Source organism: Oncorhynchus keta, chromosome 16 (genome assembly GCF_023373465.1).
Source record: "Oncorhynchus keta strain PuntledgeMale-10-30-2019 chromosome 16, Oket_V2, whole genome shotgun sequence".
Taxonomy (NCBI): domain Eukaryota; kingdom Metazoa; phylum Chordata; class Actinopteri; order Salmoniformes; family Salmonidae; genus Oncorhynchus; species Oncorhynchus keta.
In genome coordinates, this window is record NC_068436.1 from 7,958,625 (window position 1) to 7,980,921 (window position 22,297).

Below are 22,297 nucleotides of genomic sequence, written 5' to 3' on the forward strand. Positions count from 1 at the left end.
CCGTAAAACCTGCCCCCCTGGTAGAAAAAAGGAAGCAGGGCACGCTCGCCACCTACTGTCAAGTCGACATTAAATAGCTTACCCTGCAGGTCGCAACGTTTTAGAACGTTCCCGATTGAAATAGGCCATGTAGAACAGACATGCTCCTCTGACATGAATCATAAGGATTCACATTAGCTCTGGTCATGTCATTTCTATCTGCAACGTTCGAAAACGTTTGGCAGTTGACGGCCCCAAATGTATTTTATTTTATACCAACCTTTATGTTCATACCTTCATCTCCTGTTGTTGTCTATTTGCTCGACCAATTAAAAATATGTAGTAGTACTAGGCCTATATATCATACACAAAATAGCTCAAATAAAAGTCTGAACAAAATAAGTAAAATTAAAGTTGATTTATTAAAGTGTTATCATGGGCCCCGGTGTTTATTTTATTCCCTATGGCCCTGGTCAAAAGTAGTGCACTATATAAGCAATAGAGTGGGACACATTTCAGGGTCTTCTTCCATTACTTATTCCTCTGGGCTTGGGCCTTGCAGGTCAGGTAGGCCAGCTTGGTGGTGAGCTGCTCAGTGAAGAGGGGGTGGAACGCCAGCATGATCCTCAACATGTTGCCTTTACGGGCCTCGTCCACCGGAGTCTGGCCCCAGATATCTATCTCCTGGGTGGGAGGGGAGGAGAGGAAAGAGAGGAGGAACAGGAGAGGGAAGGACACGAGAAGAGAGGTGAGGTAAGGTGGGGGAGTGGATCGGACTTCAAAGGTGAATTTGGAAAAAGGACATTCATTTCAATTGTCAGATGTAGTGGTGGTTATGTTGAGGATGCTGCTGAAACTCTAACTGTAGAGTAAAAACACTTAGGTGGCATAACGGCCCAGTTGCTACTATGGTGAAGATTAAACTACTACCTCTTTTACCTCTCCTACTCCACCCTGAGATGAGCAGGGTCGCACTGTAGCAAAACCTTTCAAAACATTGTGCAACGGAAAACGTGTTTCTTAAAGGACAAGTTGAGATAGTACCTCCCTGTTTCAGCCTGTTTGCTTCCGTTTAGTGCCTAGTGAGTGAACATGACCCTGGTTCTTACCAGAGGGTGGCCCCATACTGCCCCCACGGCTTCTTATACCTCACACCTCCCCTTCCGTCTAACCCATTTGGTAGATCAGGGGCTGTATTCACTAGGCACGAAATGGAAGAAAACGTGTCGAAATTTTGAGGAACTGGGAGGGGCTATCTGAACTTGTCCAATCGTTTTTTTCAGTTGCTCAGAGTTTTGCTACATTTTTCACTAATGAATATGACCCTAGTTCTTACCAGCGGGGTTGCCCCATACTCCAGCAGCCTGCGGACCATGACTGTGTCCCTCATCTTGACAGCCAGGTGCATGGCTGTGCGTCCATTGTAGTCCTTAGAGTCCATGTCCACTCCAGACAGCGCCCAGGCATGAAGCAGCTGGTAGTCTTTCTTGGCCACCGTCCTGAGAGGAAGGGGGGGAGGAATGGGAGGAGGGGGAGAGAGAGACATGGGTCAATATTTCTATAACAAGAGTGGCATCTTATTTTTGAATAATGAAAGCACGATTCAAAATGGTTCATGTTAATGAATAAGGAGTTACTCACTGCAGCAGCTCCACGCCGATCCTCACTGCGGGCATAGCCAGTGACGCCTCTCTCATCCTCAGGAACTTGATGACGTCATAATGCCTGACATGCAAATGTGAGCCACCATTATCTGGCTTTAGTGTGTGTGCTTTCAATGTTGCTTTATTAGTCCACTTCTAGACTTATTCCAGGTAGGCTATTTACAACGACGCTTTGACAAAGCAGAGCGGGGTTAGTGGGCTACCTGTTGATAATGGCCAGGCGTAGGGGTGTGTTTCCGAAGCGGTCTTTCAAATGCTGCGAGGCTCCTTTGGCCAGCAGGTACTTGACCATGTCCAGGTTACCGATCTCACAGGCCTTCAGCAGTGGTTTGGTGCCGTCATAGTCCCCACAGTTCACATCCATCTGGGGGGGTATATGTGCAAGACAAGTGTGTTTGTGAGAGAGAAGAAACTGTACCCAAATAAAGAAAACACAGACACACACACACACACACACTACTGCAGACATTTTCTAGGATCTCCTGGAGGGAGAGGAAGTCGTTGCTCTCGACAGCTCCGTTAGCGAAGGAGGGAAGCAACTCTCCCAACAGTCCCTTGCGCTCCTGAAGGAAACACAAAGAGTTGAACCAGGTATTTATCATCACGGAGTAGGTGTGCAAGTCAGGTGTAACATCACTGATAAATGGACAAATGGGTCTATCCAAATTATGGGTGAACTCATATGGCCTTGCCTCTATGTCCTTGTTCCGCAGCCAGCTGAGCTCTAGGACCTTGCCCAGCCATTGCAGAAACTTCTTGTCCCTGATCACAGGGCCTGCAATCACGATCGGTTTTAGGCTGAGATCCCTAGCTTGGGTTTTCTCCATAGCTGTGACAAAGAGCATGTGGTGTGTGTTACGATAGATAAACACAGAATGGGTCAAATATCAAAGCTACCGAACTATCTAGCTACTCTGCTAACGTTACTAGTAGCTAGTTAGCACATCAAGTTCAGGTGGCTAGCTAATTGCAGCACTTAGCTATCTTCTCTCTCCTGCACATTGAAGTGGTGAACTAACTAAAGTAGCTTACTACCTTTCTATAGTATCACGTTACTTTACAAACATTTATCAGTTAGTTCATGTAAGCAAACTAGTTTGCTCATCAAGGTATTAGAGCTTGTCAACAAACCAACACAACCGTTGGAGGGCGCGCGCGATGAATGGCCAGGTTATTTTGTTGCTTTTGTTTTACAACTGGTCATGTCCACTAGGTGGTAGCAAAGCCATATATTGATCTAAATTACAAACCTCTTTTGGTGGCGCAAAATGACAAATGTGCATACACTTGTTCTTCGACCAGATACAGTAGATTCAATTCACCATTTGTAAAGATATTGGGTTGTTTAGGCAATAAAACAAAAGTTCACCCTGTTGCTGTCAATTGTCAATGAAAGCAATGGGATATTTGTGGCCGTTGGACAGAGGTCTTCCGTGTACTGAAAATTCCTTGGCAGAAAGAACAGAGATATATAACTAGGCTACTCAAATTACAAATAAAGACCTATTCCCTTCTCATACCAGGGAGATGTTCAGAGAGGGAAAAAGAGGGAGGGAGAGAAAATAATCATGTATATTTATTCATAAAGAGCTTTTAATATTTGTCCCTCTTAAATAAAAAACAAATGTAATAATGCAGTGAATAAGTAAATGTAAAGAGCGAGAAAGAAGGATATAGAAAAAAAGGAGGTGAGGAAGGGTGGATGGAAAAAGAGAGGGGTGGATTGTGTGTGGGAGGGAGAGTGTGGGATGGAATGGAAGAGGGGGCCAGAGAGAAACAAAACAATGAGTTTTTTGAATAATCTGGAGTCAGACTCCATCAAAGCAGTGAACGGCTCAGCCACTCCACTACCCTGTAACCCTGCCCCCCTCCCAAATGGCACCCTATACCCTATACAGTGCACTACTTTTGACCAGCAGTGCACTATATAGGGAATAGGGTGCCATTTGGGCCACATTCCATGTCTCTGAAAGGAGAGACTGTGAGGGAACAGAACAGGAAGAGATGAGGGAGGTCAGGAGGTCGGCAGCTGGACGGCCCAGTCACATTGTGTGTGTGTGTGTGTGTGTTTCGAATGGATAGAGACGAGAGTGGAATCTCTCTGGCCTAGTGCCTAGAATGGGAGAAAAGGCTTTGATTTGAACTATACTAGGAAGTGTACTGTACATGGGAGCCAACCAAAATGAAGTCAACTGTTCCAAATGGTTCCATTCAGTTCCATCCATTCACTGGAGGTTCCATCTGGCTCCCAGAGCACATCCATAACCTAGTTACAGAAACACTTCCTGGAGAATCTTAAGAGGACATTTTTGATGACATTGCTGACTAAACCTTCTTCATGTTGTTCTGTCATTCTAGGCATTCTAGCGTCCTGTCCATGAGGTGTACTTGTACATCACGCTGCCTCACGCTGCAGAAACTGGCGATAGGCTCCAGCCCCTATGGGCCGTTCTGGCTCGGACAAGGCTTACTTGTGTTCTAGAGAGAGAGAACACTTTGTCCTGACTATCCGGAGAGAAGACGAACGGGACTTAATATCAGAACAGATGGAGGTCATTTTACAAATGCATTTTGAAGAACAGTATTTTTGATACAAATTATTTTATTTAGGTGATAATATACAAAACAAATGAGGAATTTAGGGACAATGAAAACATTATTTAACACTGCATGGTAGTAAAACACTGCATACTATGGAATCACATCCAAATCAATTCCACAGCTTCACGTTACACATTCAAAGACATAACATAAAGCCACAATGGTAGAAACTTAAACAAACCATTAGTGGCGGACAAATCATCAGTATCATAACAGGGGAACTGGTGGAAATCTGTCTGCAGCTGTTATTGGTCAGTTGAAGTCGGGGGCAGTGACCAGTATGGGAGTCGAGGGAACATCTTGATTGAGAGACTGGAAGAGAGAAAGAAAGAAAAAGGGAGAGTAGAAAAATAGATTAACTAATGTGAAGGAACATTTTACATTGACTTCAGGTGTCCCTGGCGGTAATTTCCACGGCACTACTCTATTGTCACTACTCTATTGCCCCTACTCTATTGCCCCTACTCTATTGCCACTACTCTATTGCCACTACTCTATTGCCCCTACTCTATTGCCACTACTCTATTGCCACTACTCTATTGCCACTACTCTATTGTCACTACTCTATTGCCACTACTCTATTGCCACTACTCTATTGCCACTACTCTATTGCCACTACTCTATTGCCACTACTCTATTGTCACTACTCTATTGCCACTACTCTATTGCCACTACTCTATTGCCACTACTCTATTGCCACTACTCTATTGTCACTACTCTATTGTCACTACTCTATTGCCACTACTCTATTGCCACTACTCTATTGCCACTACTCTATTGTCACTACTCTATTGTCACTACTCTATTGCCCCTACTCTATTGCCCCTACTCTATTGCCACTACTCTATTGCCACTACTCTATTGCCCCTACTCTATTGCCACTACTCTATTGCCACTACTCTATTGCCACTACTCTATTGCCACTACTCTATTGCCACTACTCTATTGCCCCTACTCTATTGCCCCTACTCTATTGCCCCTACTCTATTGCCACTACTCTATTGCCACTACTCTATTGCCCCTACTCTATTGCCACTACTCTATTGCCACTACTCTATTGCCACTACTCTATTGCCACTACTCTATTGCCACTACTCTATTGCCACTACTCTATTGCCACTACTCTATTGTCACTACTCTATTGCCCCTACTCTATTGCCACTACTCTATTGCCACTACTCTATTGCCACTACTCTATTGCCCCTACTCTATTTCCCCTACTCTATTGTCACTACTCTATTGTCACTACTCTATTGCCACTACTCTATTGCCACTACTCTATTGCCACTACTCTATTGCCACTACTCTATTGCCACTACTCTATTGCCACTACTCTATTGTCACTACTCTATTGTCACTACTCTATTGCCCTATTGCCCCTACTCTATTGCCCCTACTCTATTGCCACTACTCTATTGCCACTACTCTATTGCCACTACTCTATTGCTACTACTCTATTGCCACTACTCTAGTGTCACTACTCTATTGCCACTACTCTATTGCCCCTACTCTATTGCCACTACTCTATTGCCACTACTCTATTGCCACTACTCTATTGCCACTACTCTATTGCCACTACTCTATTGCCACTACTCTATTGCCACTACTCTATTGCCCCTACTCTATTGCCACTACTCTATTGCCACTACTCTATTGCCACTACTCTATTGCCACTACTCTATTGCCACTACTCTATTGCCACTACTCTATTGCCACTACTCTATTGCCACTACTCTATTGCCACTACTCTATTGCCACTACTCTATTGCCACTACTCTATTGCCACTACTCTATTGCCCCTACTCTATTGCCACTACTCTATTGCCACTACTCTAGTGCCACTACTCTATTGCCCTGTGGCATCCTCTGTGTATTTACACAATCTTGTAAATATTTTATTTGTACGGTAAAAATCTCTCTGAAAAAATAGCCGTTGTTTTTATCCCCCTTTCATTTTGTTTGGATTCTGTCTTGAAATATTATTCCTCATTGCCAGCACTCTTGTTTTCAATATGGCAAGCATATGTTGTGATCATAAACAATAGACATATAATAATAACATTTAGACTGAACATACCCGCAAATAAATCCAAGTTATAAAATGTAAATATCTATTCCCACCACATCCCGTGATGAATATGATCATGGTAATTCAGCAATAATACCCCAGATAATAACGAATATTACAGTGATCAACTAAATATTAAAGGGGAAGTATTTTACAATTTTTTGCATTTGATTTTATTCAACCTTTATTTAACTAGGCAAGTCAGTTACTAACAAATTCTTATTTACAATGACGGCCGAGATGGTTCGATGGTTCCTAAGCCGGAAAGTAGTCTATGGGCCAGGAGACACTGTAATCTGTAATCTGCATGTACTCTACACACACACATACACATTGTAATGTTGTGGTAGTGTGGACTTTATATTGTACATTTGCAATCACAGAGTAATAATGTATTTTATGATGTATTTTTTTAATTATGATGTAGGCTGTTGTGTTTTACTGTGATGTAATTGTTTAAACCCTGTTTGGACCCCAGGAAGAGTAGCTGCAGAATGGGGATCCTAATAAATACTAAATATATAATGTACATGGTAATCTTGTAATCTACAACTGTTAATTGAATCAAATACTAAAGTTCCCCTTTAATGTATTTTCCTGTCTGTCTTACTGAGTAGGGTCCAAAACTCCTCCTCTTTTTGTACAGGATGTAAGAGAGCGTTGAGGAGATGGTGATCTGGATGATGGTGAAGAGAAGGAGGGACGACTTTACTCCATAACTGAACACCTGAGGTAAAGAGAGAGAGAGAGAGAGAGCTAAAGTTAAACTGAGAGCAAGTCATTTGTAAGAACATTTGTCACACATCGTTTGTAATATTGCATTGTGACAAAACAGATCATTTGAATATGAGAGATTTATCATTTCAGATTAAATATAATTTCTCAATGAGTCATAGACATGATGCATTACAAACACATTGGGGTAACAACATACAGTACCAGTTAAACGTTTGGACACACCTACTCATTCAAGGGTTTTTCTTTATTTTTACTATTTTCTACATTGTAGAATAATAGTGAAGACATCAAAACTATGCAATAACACATATGGAATCATCTATCTAGTAACCAAAAAAGGGTTAAACAAATCAAAATATATTTTATATTCTAGATTCTTCAAAGTAGCCACCCTTTTGCCTTGATAACAGCTTTGCACACTGTTGGCATTCCCTCAACCAGCTTCATGAGGAATGCTTTCCCAACAGTCTTGAAGGAGTTCCCACATATGCTGAGCACATGTTGGCTGCTTTTCCTTCACTCTGCAGTCCAACTCATCCCAAACCATTTCATTTGGGTTAAGGTCAGGTGATTGTGGAGGTCAGGTCATCTGATGCAGCATTCCATCACTCTCCTTCTTGGTCAAATAGCCGTTACACAGCCTGGAGGTTTGTTGGGTCATTGTCCTGTTGAAAAACAAATGATAGTCCCACTAAGCGCAAACCAGATGAGATGGCATATCGCTGCAGAATGCTGTGGTAGCCATGCTGGGTAAGTGTGCCTTGAATTCTAAATAAATCACAGACAGTGTCACCCGCAAAGCACCATCACACCTCCTCCTCCATGCTTCACTGTGGGAACCACACATGTGGAGATCATTTGTTCACCTACTCTGCGTCTCACAAAGACAAGGCGGTTGGAACCAAAAATCTCAAATTTGGAATCATCAGACCAAAGGACAGATTTCAACCGGTATAATGTCCATTGCTCCTGTTTCTTGGCCCAAGCAAGTCTCTTCTTATTCTTCTTCTTATTATTGATGTTCTTTAATAGTGTTTTCTTTGCAAAAATTCGACCATCAAATCAAATATTATTGGTCACATACATGTGTTTAGCAGATGTTATTGCGGGTGTAGCGAAATGCTTGTGTTTCTAGTACAACAGTGCAGTAATATCTAACAAGTAATATCTAAATATTTCACAACATATATCCAATACACACAAATCTAAGTAAAGGAATGGAATTAAGAATATATATATATATATAAATATATGGATGAGCAATGTCAGAGCGGCATAGACTAAGATACAGTAGAATAGAATAGAATACAGTATATACAGTTGCAGTCGGAAGTTTACATACACCTTAGACAAATACATTTAAATTCAGTTTTCCACAATTCCTGACATTTAATAAAAGTAAAAAGTCCCTGTCTTAGGTCAGTTAGGATCACCACTTTATTTTAAGAATGTGAAATGTCAGAATAATATTAGAGAGAATGATTTATTTCAGCTTTTATTTATTTAATCACATTCCCAGTGGAACAGAAGTTTACATACACTCAATTAGTATTTGGTAGCTATCATTGCCTTTAAATAGTTTAACTTGGGTCAAATGTTTTGGGTAGCCTTCCACAACCTTCCCACAATAAGTTTGGGTGAATTTTAGCCCATTCTTCCTCACAGAGCTGGTGTAACTGAGTCAGGTTTGTAGGCCTCCTTGCTCGCACACACTTATTCAGTTCTGCCCACAAATGTTCTATAGGATTGAGGTCAGGGCTTTGTGATGGCCACTCCAATACCTTGACTTTGTTGTCCAGAAGTCATTTTGCCACAACTAGTATGCTTGGGGTCACTTTCCATTTGCAAGACCCATTTGAGACCAAGCTTTAAGCTTTAACTTCCTGACTGAAACAAGTCTCTTCTTTTTATTACCTCTGCAGCAGAGGTAACTCTGAGTCTTCCTTTCCTGTGGCGGTCCTCATGAGAGCCAATTTCTTCATAGCGCATGATGGTTTTTGCGACTGAACTTGAAGAAATGTTCTGTATTGACTGACCTTCATGTCTTAAAGTAATGATGGAATGTTGTTTCTCTTTGCTTATTTGAGCTGTTCTTGCCATAATATGGAATTGGTCTTTTACCAAATAGAGCTATCTTCTGTATACCAATCCTACCTTATCACAACACAACTGATTGGCTCAAACACATTAAGAAGGAAATAAATTCTGCAAATTAACTTTTAACAAGGCTCACCTGTTAATTTAAAAGCATTCCAGGTGACTACCTCATGAAGTTGGTTGAGAGAATGCCAAGAGTGTGCAAGGCTGTCAACAAGGAAAAGGGTGGCTACTTTGAAGAATCTCAAATATATTTTGATTTGTTTAACACTTTTTTGGTTATGACATGAATCCATATGTGTGATTTCATAGTTTTGATGTCTTCACTATTATTATACAATGTAGAAAATAGTAAAAATAAAGAAAAACCCTTGAATGAGTAGGTTTGTCCAAACTTTTGACTGATACTGGATACTGGCGACACACACACACACACACACACACACACACACACACACACACACACACACACACAAACAGACCAATGATGAAAGAGGTACTAACAGTGGCATAGTGCTGGTGGTTACATTCATACTCCTGCCTGTCGTGCGTTGCGGGGACCAGGGGGTGGTTACACGGTGCCTCTGGGTTGTTGTGGAGATCAATGAAGTAGATGATGAGGGCCAGGAGAGAAACCAAAATGGCCACCAGTGTCACCACCATACACACACCCAGCTAGAGGGACAGAGGGAGAGAGAAAGAGAGAGAGAGAGAGAGAGGGAGGAAGAGATGTGTACATCGTTACAACACTGTATATATACGTAATATGACATTTGTAATGTCTTTATTGTTTTGAAACTTCTGTATGTGTCATGTTTGCTGTTAATTTTTGTTTATTTCACTTCTGTATATTATCTACCTCAAATGCTTTGGCAATGTTAACACATGTTTTCCATGCCAATAAATCCCCTTAATTGAATTGAATTGATAGGGGTGGGAGTCAGGGGCCAGACCTCATTGATTATAGTGTACATTTTTAGAATGTAGTGTGTGTGTGTGTGTGTGTGTGTGTGTGTGTGTGTGTGTGTGTGTGTGTGTGTGTGTGTGTGTGTGTGTGTGTGTGTGTGTGTGTGTGTGTGTGTGTGTGTGTGACTATCTGTGATAAAGTGAAAATCTGAGGCTAGCACCCGACCCACAAATAAATAAATAAATGCGCTGTAGGCTAGAGTCAGAGATGGCAGAATGTTTTGGACAGGGGGTGCTGGATTTTTTTGTGTGCCTATTTTAGATATGTTTCTGCTTATAATTTTGCTAGGCTATTTGTGAGTCAACTTGTCTATTATTGGATACATGCAGCTTCCCTTCTGTCATTATATGTTTCCTAGAAAACGAAATAAACCCTTGCGCACCAGAATCTGTTTGACCAGTTGTAAGGAAATTGAAAGCTGTGAAAATGGCCCAACATGTTTCTGATAAGATTTGAGTTTGGCTTGGATGCGTATTTATGTGGTTAAAATACTATCAGCTTTTATGACGCTGATAGATCGCAGCTCTACAGTCGGTCCCTGACTGTGCATATTCACATTCTCTCAAGATTCTGAAATAAATCATATTTCTCTACTCCTGTTCCGGAGTCAAAATGTACATTTGGTGTATAATTTTACCCTAGAAATGCTTCATTCTGCAGGAGTTAATATTAAGGCTATGTGAGAGGTTAGTGTACCAGATTTCCGTTTCAATTAAACCCACCTGAACAGTAGGCTACAGTTCCCTTGACGTGTCACAGGCCTATTTGATGTCCCCATCTTGTGACAGTCGTATAGCGATTCGTAATCTTCACACATAATATATGCACTGTTATCATCCTCTTTTACCACTTCACCAAATCTTTCCCAACATTACCTTTATGGCCCTCCCGTCTCTGTATTTTCAACTCTCTATTTCGCAGCTTTTTCTTATTGAATTAAACTCCAGTATTGTCCTTTTTTGCCTCAGTGGTTCGATGTGTGTTCTCAAAAGCGTTTGGCGTGTAGGCTGTTTGGCGCGCGTAAAGTTAGGCCCTAAAGTTTAGGCTTTCTCACTAATGCCAAAAACATGAAAGAAACCCCTAAATGTAGTCTATAGGCCTAGATATAAATTGCACAACAATGATACATGTATAGATTTTTGTATGTATTATTTTCTCGTTATTCAACCCAACTGCCACCTACCCGCCCTGCATTTGCATAATATTTCATAACCCTAAACCAATGATGTATATATAAACACTAGATGATAGGGGGCACTGTTTTGAACCCACCGTGCCTCCATCTTGGCACCACAACACCATTGTAAAAAATATATATATATTTTGGAAGCTATTGCCATGTTTATTCTATTACAGACACCTTAATGCATACTTTTAAATGATACGATATGAGCTAAACATACAAATAAAGCAATATCTAAAAACATTTTCCTTAAAGTATAATTTTTCGAAAGTATTAATGTTCCTGTCTCCACTAAAACAACAAAAATACTTAAATACATCCAATTTTGTCCTTGAAATATTTAAATGAAATAATGTCGAATTCCATTCAATCCTATAGAACGCTCCAGCTTGTAGCCCTAAAACCCGGAAATGAGTTACCTACCGCTGATTCATTCAGCCATCCCTATGCGAAAAATGAACACCGACAATAAGGTCAGAGGTTAACACAGGCTTAGGAGATCTTATAAGTTTTGTTCTATGAGATGATAGGAGTCAGTTAACATGACCTTTATGAATTAGGAAGCCTTTATTATGAAGTGCTTAATGTGCTTTTTTTAATTACATAAATTCTTCAAAATTCACAAAAGGTGATGTTAGCTGATGAAGATTATCTCATAGAACTAAACGTATAAGATCTCCTAAGCCTGTGTTTAATACAAACCTTATTTTGGGTGTTTAACCTCTATGGGATCGGTGTCCCTAAATCGGGACAGTTGTTGCTCAATATGCAATAATGTGACTAGAATCACGTTTTAAACAACAGCCAACTTTCCAGGACATAGACATGTCTTATTGTTAATCTAACCGCAGTGTCCAATTTACAGTGGCTATTACAGTGAAAAAATACCATGCTATTGTTTGAGGATAGTGCACAACAACAAAACACTTTTTTATCATGGCAACTGGTTTGATACATTCACCTCTGAAGGTAAATAATGTACTTACACTCAGTAATCTTTATCTGATTTGTCATCCTAAGGGTCCCATAAAAGTTTTGTTTGATACTTTTGTTTGATAACATCCATTTTTATATTCAAATGTAGGAACTGGGTTCTACAGTTTGACACACCCCACACCTGCTGTCTTTTCTGTAGGGAAGCTAATGATCCATCATGTATGACATTTCTGGCAGTGTGTAAACTTAAATGTTTTATTGCCATAGGATTTTTGTATGTTCTCTATAGTTATGTAAGGTAATGTTAGGCTCCCGAGTTGTGCAGCGGTCTAAGGCACTGCATCTCAGTGCTAGAGGCGTCATTACAGACCCTGGTTCGATCCCGGGCTGTATCACACTGGCTGTGAGCGGGAGTCCCATAGGGCGGCGCACAATTGGCCCAGCGTCATCCGGGTTAAGGGAGGGTTTGGCCGTGGTACGCTTTCATTGTAAAATAAGAATTTGTTATTAACTGACTTGCTTAGTTAAATAAAGGTTGAATGTACACGAACATTTAAAAATTGACAAATTTGGCACATTTGGGCAAACTCCTGATAGAATGAATACAAAATATTGTGTAGTGAAGTAATTATTCACTGGATCAGTCTGAAACGTTGCGCACAAACTGTTGCCATCTTGTGGACAACGTCTAAATGACACCTAGAATCATACTTCACTGTCTTTGGCCTTTCTCTTGCATTTCAAAGATGATGCAACAATTATTTTTGAGAAACCGCTTGTTTTTTATTTCTATGATCTTTTACCAGATCTAATGTGTTATATTCTCTTATATTAATTTCATATTGCCACAAACTTCAAAGTGTTTACATTCAAAAAGTATCAAGAATATGCATCTACTTGCTTCAGGTCCTGAGCTACAGGCAATTAGATTTCATTTTAGGTGGAAATGGGAAAAAAAAGGCTGCAACCCTTAAGAGGTTTTAAACAAAAAACTCTACAAAAACACCATTCATTTTCCCCATAGGCTTTGTCCAATGAACCATGGCGGAGTTTGTGCCTACAAAAAGACGCCATTACTATTTCTCTCTATGGAGGGCTGATTTTCTGGGGAGTGCTAATATTGCCGACCAGTGGCTTCAAAGCCTCTCATTGGCCAATACATAGAATTAGCAATCCAGAGTTTATATACATCATTGCCCTATACCTGGACGGCCCGCGGATATAACCATGGGGATTGCGGGTTATGAGATCACTAGTGTCCGTGTGGTGGTATTCATACTCACCGATTTCATACTGCTGTGTTTCTCCATCACTATGGCAACGACTCCTGCTGCTATGAACTAGACACAGCAGATATAAACAACTCCCAATTGTCAATAAAATATCATAAACAATGATTAAAATAATTAGTGCATTAGCTGATAAAACAATAATGAAATTGAATGGCAACACTTCAAAAAAAACTGGTAATCACAATAACAAATTTGATAGAATAACTTATGTAACTATTCAGTACAGAGAGTGAGTATGAGTGATGGTTAGGTTACTAGGTTACCGATAGGCCACTCCACCATGGCACCCCAAAGGTCACGACCTCTGTGAACTCAGTGGAGAGGAGGGGGATGGAGTAGGACATCACCATCAACCCAATCATTATCTGGGACACCTGACACAGATAGATAGATAGATAGATAGATAGATAGATAGATAGATAGATAGATAGATAGATAGATAGATAGAACACACACAATCACACACAATCACACACACAGACAGATGCAAGCACACACACACACAGGCCAGTTTACTGTAAATGCACTTTGTGGGAACTGCTGATGTAAAAAGGGTTTTATAATATGGGCTGAACACAACAGGACTGAACACAATATGCAATAATAACCACCCCCTATTGTAAGCATCTCCATCTATAAAAAAAATAAGTAAAAATAGTCTTTGACATCTGACGCTCACCCCCAAAGCCTTCGGCTCGCCTTTCTGGATGCTCTCGCGCAGAGCCTGCTGTTTGTCGGTCAGTTTATCCGAGTTGATGTCCGTGGTCACGCTCACTGACAGGTCCCTTGAGACCGACACAGCCATCAGTCCTTTGGCACTGGGGGTCCAGGAAAAGGACACACGCAATGTGTGTTCAATTGTTATGCTATTAAAGAGATTCACTTTACCAACACTTTTATTTAAATTATGATTAATTATACAACAATAGTGAAACCTCCAGGGTGTACCGTTAAACAATCAAAATACCAATTAGGATAATCGACGCATCTTACCTTTTCCTTTCAGATACAAAATCACTAGTATGCCTAATTCCACAAACTCAACTTCTTGTTACCGAATCCACGAATTAGAAAAATTGATTTCGCAACATAGCCAGTCCGAGTCCGTTCCCTTAACTTTTTGTGTCTCCGCCCGTTCTTGGCACGAGCGAAACATGAGTAGGATTAGCTTACTTTCACTGGTGCGAAGCCTCCACCCCTAGCCCACTGTCACCCCCTCGTCTTGGTAGACAGTGATACAATAGTCAATATAAACATTCCGAGTTGATCCGAGTTTTTGTGACAGCCTGGACCTACACGGTCATTTTGCAACAAAATAAAGGACCGTGTGCATACAACAGTGGCCGTTTTCCTCAAGGTAAGTCCGTTTTAATACAAATATATCTGATGAATTTACGTAAATGGTGGATGAAGTTGCGCTGATCTTCAGGGGGAATCGAGAGAACATGGCAGTTTAGTCCTGATGTGTAGGCAACAGAACAAGATGGTTGAGAAATAAGAATGGTAAATAGGCGTTCTAGATTTGTTTTTAATTGACCTGTAATCTTTAAATAAAGGTTTCATAAAATGTAGGCTAATTAAATAAATAAAAGAAGACTATATTTCTATTATGGCGGATATGTGTGCATGGTGCTCTGCCCAAGCCCCCCTCACATTCACTTGTCCTTGAACTTCATGTTGCGTCAATACAGTTCAGACCAGTCGGCTGGACCGTGTTAATGTACCGTAGTTCATTGCTCTTTCCCCTGTTTTGTTTTCTTCCCTCTCTCCCCTCCTCTTATTTCGTTTGCTTGGCCTAAACAAGCAAACCCTTCCCCACTTCGAATAGAGTAGAGTGCATAGCGCATGCAGTGAGGTCTGTGTTTGAACAGCGTTCTACGCTCTAGAATAATGTTTGGTGAAGCTGGTCTGGAAATGAAATGTTCCCATGCCCCCATATCTTGATTTCATTGTAATACACCTCCCCCCCGCCCCCGTCTCTCCCCAAGCCCACTGTGCACATCTGTTTTTCATCTAGCAGCAACATTCCACTATATCCAATAGGGACTAGGCCAACTCAGACATGTGGTTTTCATTCTCTCTCTCTGCCCCCCCATGCCTCTCTCCCCTCTCCTTTTTTTCTCTTATTCTCTCTCGGACTCTCTCTCCCCCTCCCTCCCTCCCTCCCTCCCTCTTCTTTTCTCTCTCCTCCTGTCTCTCTCTCTCTCTCTCTCTCTCTCTCTCTCTCTCTCTCTCTCTCTCTCTCTCTCTCTCTCTCTCTCTCTCTCTCTCTCTCTCTCTCTCTCTCTCTCTCTCATCCAGTCATTCACACCACTCATCACCACAATCCAAGTCCTTGCTAGGTCAAATGAACCTCGCCCCTCTTGCAGTTACAGCTCAACATAAACATGCACATGCTTAAAGGGATACTTCGGGATTTTGGCAATGACTCTGGTGAAGTAGATCATCTTAGCTTGGACATTCGAGGAAGGTTGCTATGGGGAGAGTCAGGTCCAGATGTTTGACTCACAGCAGGGGATTCATGAAGATGATTTTTTATTTGAAAAGGTGTATGAATCAACTGTGCTATATCCTATATTTCTATAGGATGCTGCGGTAATTATCACCCCCTGTGTAACTCACATTGTGAATCTGTCTATTGAACCAGGCTGTTTTCCCAGTGGACTAAAATTTGCAAGGGTCCTTCCTGTATTTTAAAAAAGGGAATAAGTTAGATCATGGAAACTATCAGCCTCTCTCAATCATGTGGGCTTTATTCGGAGGTCATGGAAAAGATTATGTTCAAGACGATTGACAGTTATATTTCTTTACATAACCTATTCCATGAGCTCCAATCTGGCTTTATGAAATCCCATTCTGACACCTGCCTACTATATCTGACTCACGACATAAGGAAGGAAGTAGACGTAGGGACATTTTGTGTTATGGTCATGTTAGATCTCCAAAAGGTGTTCGATACAGTGAATCATGAGATTCTGTTAATCAAACTAAGAGCCATGGGCTTTAACAACTTAGCAGTAAAATGAGTCAGCTCTTACCTGCAAGAAAGAAAACAGATGGTGGATGTGGATGAGACCCTGTCTAAACCCAAAATCTTGAACTGCAGAGTACCCCAAGGGAGTGTACTGGGTCCACTTTTATTTCTATTGCGTATAAATGATCTGAAATCTACCCGTACCTGTGACCTTTTCCTACATGCAGATGATTCTGCACTGTTCGTTTCGCACAAAGACAAAAAATGTGGCTGAGAAAGCCCTCAGTAAATGGCTATATGACAATAAGCTGTCACTTCACCTTGGAAAAACAGAGTCCATGTTGTTCGGGTACAAAGTGAAACTTAGGAAATCCCCAGATTTTAAGGTGGAAGTAGGTGACATGTAGTCGCAGCAAAATACTCTGTTAAGTATCTTGGATGTATGCTAGATCTAAAAGGGGAGAGCATGGCATGAAGTGAACCATAAAATTAGATTCCTGGCTAGAACCTCCAAATATCTGGATAAGAATGCAATGGGGACATTGGCAGGGGCTCTTGTTCAGTGACACTTCGACTATGCAGGCTCTTCCTGTTACAGTAGTGCCCCCAAGATATCGCAAAATACATTGCAGGCATCTCAGAACAAAATGAGTCAGGATGATTCTTAAACTTTCCAGCATCTCGACTCTTCCCTCTTTGAAAGCCTTCGACGGCTTAAACGTGGAGGAGAGAGTCGCTCAGAGAAAATTGTGTCTTGTACATCAGATTGTCCACAGTCTGGTCCCCAGATGTAACTACTTTAACTTAGTAAGGGATAACCATAGCTATTCAACGAGAAGGAGTGAAACTGACACCGTTCCTTTTAGATGTAATAGTGGTATGGGGAACGAAACATTTTTATACTCGGCTGCCATTCTTTGGAATAATCTTCCAAAGAATTGGAAACGTATAACCTCCATAGGTAGTTTCAAGTTCTCACTGGAAAAAATGGCTAAATAGTAGCATGTCTCAAAAGTGTTGTTAATTATATTGTGATTGTCTTTTGTGTGTGTGTGTGTGTGTGTGTGTGTGTGTGTGTGTGTGTGTGTGTGTGTGTGTGTGTGTGTGTGTGTGTGTGTGTGTGTGTGTGTGTGTGTGTGTGTGTGTGTGTGTGTGTGTGTGTGTGTGTGTGTGTGTGTGTGTGTGTGTGTGTGGGAAGATGTACCTGTCCATAGTTGTTTATTTGGAACGGAAGTGTCATTAATTATCGGATGTTGTGAAACAAACAACAATTGTGTCTGTCATTGTCTGTAGTCATTACAATTGCTTCCTAACTTTGTTGTATTCCCACTTCCCCTTTGCCTCTTCAAAAGGACCATATAATAATAATATAATAATAATAATAATAATAATAATAGGTGGTCCTTCTGTGGCTCAGTTGGTAGAGCATGGCGCTTGTAACGCCAGGGTAGTGGGTTCGATTCCCGGGACCACCCATACGTAGAATGTATGCACACATGACTGTAAGTCGCTTTGGATAAAAGCGTCAGCTAAATGGCATATATTATTATTATAAAAGGACCACGTTGGAAATAGGCTGTTAAGCTTTATTGCGTTATCCTTGATGATTTTCTTAAATTGTATGTGGAGGCGTCACCAGCTGGAGTGCCCGTATGTATGTATTGATTTGACAAATTGTCAAATAAATTAAATCAATCAATAGAGGTACTCGTTGCCAAAATCCCGAAGTATCCCTTTATTTAAGCAGAGTTCAAATATCCTGCTGGAAGCATAGAGCTCTCTGTGAATCATCAATCAAACCTTTGAGAACCCAAAATTGCAAACATGCATTCTACCGTTTATCTGCGTTCCAGTGCCTGTGATTACATTTTGTGTTTGTCAAATCAAATAAAATGTTATTAGTCACATGCGCCAAATACAACAGGTCGTAGACCTTACAGTGAAATTGTTACTTTACGAGCCCCTAACCACCAATGCAGTTTTAAGAAATACAGATAAGAAGAAGAAATAACAGTAACAAGTAATTAAAGAGAAACAGTAAAATAACAATAGCGAGACTATATACAGGGCGGGGTACCGGTACAGAGTCAATGTACAATATTGCAGATCACTATTGTAAAGTGGCTGTTCCACTCGATGTCATAAGGTGAATGCACCAATTTGTAAGTCGCTCTGGATAAGAGCGTCTGCTAAATGACTTAAATGTAAATGTAAATGTACAATTCTTTGGGCCTTGCATTGGTTATATTTTGTGATTGATTCTGATTGATAAGCATGTCTCCTCTTCATTTTTTTTCTCTCTCTTTTCTCTTTCCTCTCCACTCTCCTGGACCAAACCCTTTAATTCAGGATGATGTCATCCACTGAGTCAGGAACAGGTGGTCCTAAACTACATCGCCTCTTCATCAAGTTTGACCCAGAGGTTGTAGCGGTAAGAGAATTGAATGAGTAATGGACATGAATTGAATGATTACTAAACACTCATACATATAGATAGGCAATACATCTACCAGACTGCTCTCTCCCCCTTGTTGTACCATTCAATTGTCTTTTAATAGTGGAATTCATATATCTTTCTTGTTATCATGCATCAGACACTTGTTCCACGGAGTACGCACTTGCTCACTTCCTCCTCATGGACTTAAACGCATTGGACTGGTGAAAGCAAGGTCTAGAAGGGCCGATTGTCCTCATCATACTTTTTGCACTAGTCATTTCTCATGAGCAAGAATGAATGGAACTGGGAGAAGGCTAGAATCGGACCACAGAGCTCAGTTATGTAATCATCGTCACAGTTCCTTTAGATGCAGTTCTCTCTTTTCTCCACCAGGTGGTGTCGATACTGCTGGGTCTATTCCAGGTGCTGTTGGCTGTGCCTCTGTACTACATGGACATTGGCTTACCCAAACTACAACTTATGCTCCCTTTATTTATTGGCTTCCTGGTAAGATCCTAATTTAATAAAGCCATGAATAACTTTGTTTCTGTCACAGGAGGCTGCTGAGGGGAAGACAGTTCATAATAATGTCTGGAACGGAGCAAATGGAATGGCATCAAAGACATGTAAACCATGTTTTATTTTTCTCTATACTTTTTCCCCCTTGCCATACCATCTCTACTCTAATTGGAGTAAACTAGTGGACAACAATAGTTCTACTGCTACTTAAAGCTATTTCACTCACATTTACAGTACCTGTCGTTGAAAAATGATACACATATTCCACATTTGTTCAAGTGCTGGATTTTCACCCACATTGGCCAATCCACCATTTATTCTGATCTTCACTCCAACCCTCCGATATCCACAGATTAACCCATCTTTCTCAGTAAAATGCCATTTTGCTATTTTCTTTTGCAATTACATCCCTCCATTTGACTATGAGGGTCTTACGAGGGTCCTGAACCTATCTATTTGTTACATTTCTGCCGATATTGCCCTAAAAATAAATACTTTACTCAAGAGTATAATGATATTTCCCAGTGACTGATAGTTTTTTTCAGATCCCATAACAATACATGTTGTAGTTCCATCTGAACCCTGATATTATGACATAACAACCATTCCTGGACCAAAAAATATATTCTATTGATTCTGTTTCCTCGTGGCAGAATCTCAACAAGGCTGACTGTTCAATGCCCCATATACTGTATTGAGCATTCATTTTGTAGCAAGTATTTATATAATAGCTTAAATTGAAGTGAAGGGATTGATGTGTCAATTGTGGTTTTATTTTTTACATTTTTTAAAATGTAACCTTTATTTAACTAGGCAATACAGTGAGCTCCAAAAGTATTGGGGTGGTGACATATTTTTGTTATTGTTTTGGCTCTGTACTCCAGCACTTTGGATTAGAAGTGACACAATGACGAAACTATAAAATAACACATAGGGAATCATGCAGTAACCAAAAAAGTGTCAAACAAATCAAAATATATTTTATATTTGAGATTCTTAAAAGTAGCCACCCTTTGCCTTGATGACAGCCGGAGGGTTGCTGTTTTACGGGCTCCTAACCAACTGTGCTATTTTGTTCGTTTTTGCGCATTGCTTATAACTTATATTTTAACTTATTTTGTACATAATGTTGCTGCTACCATCTCTTATGACCGAAAATAACTTCTGGACATCAGAACAGCGGCCTCCTGTGACAGAACAGCGATTACTCACCTCAAACTGGGCAAAGATTTTTTCTTTAACGAGTCCAATGCAAAGGATATACTGCTTCCTCGGGAATGAGCCCAAATCCCCGTCATTTGCGTGAAGAAAAGACAGAGAAAAAGGGGCCGGAGGTCGGGCTGCCTTCTGCGAATTCGTAGGCGAGTGAGTAAACCCCCACTACCATCTGTTCTATTTGCCAACGTGCAATCATTGGAAAACAAAATGGATGATATACGATCAAGACTATCCTACTAACGGGACGTTAAAAACTGTAATATCTTATGTTTCACAGAGTCGTGGTTATTTTTGCATCACAACATTGAAGGGTGACCATGTGTTTGATATATTTGATACCATTCTACCAATTCTGCTCCAGCCATTACCATGAACCCGTCCTCCCCAATTAAGGTGCCAAGCTTCCTCTGGCTTCTGTTTATATGCATAGGCTATATGTTATATTGTGTGCATCATTGGAGGGTTTGGTTTTCTTTTTTCACATCTGTAGCAATTGAAACAACAGATATTGTTTCTACTTTCTTTTAAAGTTTGTGACTGCAGGGTCGTTCGCCTTGGCCTGTGAGAAGTCTCCCAGCAGGCAGCTAGTAAGACATTACAACAGTCACGTGTTGCATTGGAATATACACTGCTCTAAACGGGTGTAATCGATTCCATTATTCAAATGTCCACCTGGGTCTACCTGTACAGTAGTCCACATATTGGGCTGAACATGTTGCCCATGGGCTACTGTGCAATGTATATACCCTATTACGTGCATGAGAAGATACATCCATTATATAGCAACATTTAGGTCCAATTCCTTTTTTCTCTTAGGAACAGTTTCATCTTTGGGGCCAGGAGATTTTCCTGTCTCTACTTACTTTATCTTCCGTGTTGTGTCTTTCTCCCCAGCTGACAGGCTGTGCCTACACTAACGTGGCCAGCCTGTTGGCGGGCCTACTGGCTCTGTGTATGTACAGCGTCTCCCTACACTCCGTCCAGGGCACTGCTGGACCCTGCACTCTGCCAAGCATCGACCTGTATGCAGGGGCTGCACAAAAGTGCCCAGGAGAGTACCTGGAGGTAAGGACTGATTTGTGGGTGGGTGGTTGATGAGTGTGGGTGTGTCTGTGGACAGTTTGTCTTGTTTGCCGCTATGCTATTTTAGTTCCCTGTATTGTGTGTGGCACTGTGTTTTTTGTGTGTTGTTGTTTATCCTTCCTTGTCTTTTTCTCTGTCCCAGGGGTTCTTCAGGAGTGTCACAGTCCTACTCATTGTTTATGACCTGGGGGCTCTTATCCTCCACTCTCTCCTCTCTTGGTCCGCACTCAAGGGACTCAGAGTGGGACTGTGCCGAATGATCAATTAGTCAAACTGATTAACCAATTGATGCTAGTTGAAAAATCTATTTTAGAAAAATATTAATCTGTTTTATCATATTTTTATCAGTGACCACATTTCCTTTAACTTGTTCAAGTTCATGTTTTTCATGGGTTTGTTTATTCCTTTCCAGCTTTACAGGCTTACCATTTTTTGATAAACCTAATAAAATAATTTGTATAAACTCTGTGGACTTCTGATGCTTATTTAGATTAAGTGTTGTGTGTTCAGTGTAAACTGGCTTTCCATAATAACCTATAAA

The 22,297-nt window shown here is 40.8% G+C and overlaps 3 protein-coding genes across 6 annotated transcripts; 1 reads left to right on the top strand and 2 right to left on the bottom strand.

Annotated features, from left to right (window-relative positions):
• Window positions 1-382: 382 nt before the first annotated feature.
• On the bottom strand, window positions 383-2,835 carry si:dkey-9i23.14 (L-asparaginase). Of its 3 annotated transcripts, none has more exons than XM_035789263.2 (7): window positions 2,775-2,835; window positions 2,336-2,472; window positions 2,111-2,206; window positions 1,847-2,007; window positions 1,621-1,704; window positions 1,316-1,478; window positions 383-663 (listed from the first exon to the last, which is right to left on the bottom strand). In XM_035789263.2, the coding sequence occupies exons 2-7, from the start codon at window positions 2,468-2,470 to the stop codon at window positions 511-513; spliced, it is 792 nt and encodes a 263-aa protein (XP_035645156.1). In that variant the 5' UTR covers window positions 2,471-2,472; window positions 2,775-2,835; the 3' UTR covers window positions 383-510. The 3 variants fall into 3 exon arrangements, with proteins under 3 accessions (XP_035645156.1, XP_035645157.1, XP_035645155.1); XM_035789264.2 differs by having other exon boundaries at window positions 2,679-2,799; XM_035789262.2 differs by having other exon boundaries at window positions 2,336-2,808.
• A 1,392-nt stretch (window positions 2,836-4,227) lies between these two features.
• tmem176 (transmembrane protein 176) lies at window positions 4,228-14,683 on the bottom strand. 2 transcript variants are annotated; one of them, XM_052464620.1, is made up of 7 exons: window positions 14,519-14,683; window positions 14,205-14,343; window positions 13,789-13,899; window positions 13,517-13,573; window positions 9,652-9,822; window positions 6,923-7,039; window positions 4,228-4,556 (listed from the first exon to the last, which is right to left on the bottom strand). In XM_052464620.1, the coding sequence occupies exons 2-7, from the start codon at window positions 14,328-14,330 to the stop codon at window positions 4,497-4,499; spliced, it is 642 nt and encodes a 213-aa protein (XP_052320580.1). In that variant the 5' UTR covers window positions 14,331-14,343; window positions 14,519-14,683; the 3' UTR covers window positions 4,228-4,496. The 2 variants fall into 2 exon arrangements, with proteins under 2 accessions (XP_052320580.1, XP_052320581.1); XM_052464621.1 differs by having other exon boundaries at window positions 14,205-14,391; window positions 14,519-14,655.
• A 4-nt stretch (window positions 14,684-14,687) lies between these two features.
• Window positions 14,688-22,222, top strand: si:dkey-9i23.16 (uncharacterized protein LOC571915 homolog). The gene is made up of 6 exons (XM_052464622.1): window positions 14,688-14,882; window positions 18,849-18,930; window positions 19,330-19,443; window positions 21,204-21,260; window positions 21,568-21,738; window positions 21,899-22,222. The coding sequence occupies exons 2-6, from the start codon at window positions 18,850-18,852 to the stop codon at window positions 22,022-22,024; spliced, it is 549 nt and encodes a 182-aa protein (XP_052320582.1). The 5' UTR covers window positions 14,688-14,882; window position 18,849; the 3' UTR covers window positions 22,025-22,222.
• Window positions 22,223-22,297: the final 75 nt, after the last annotated feature.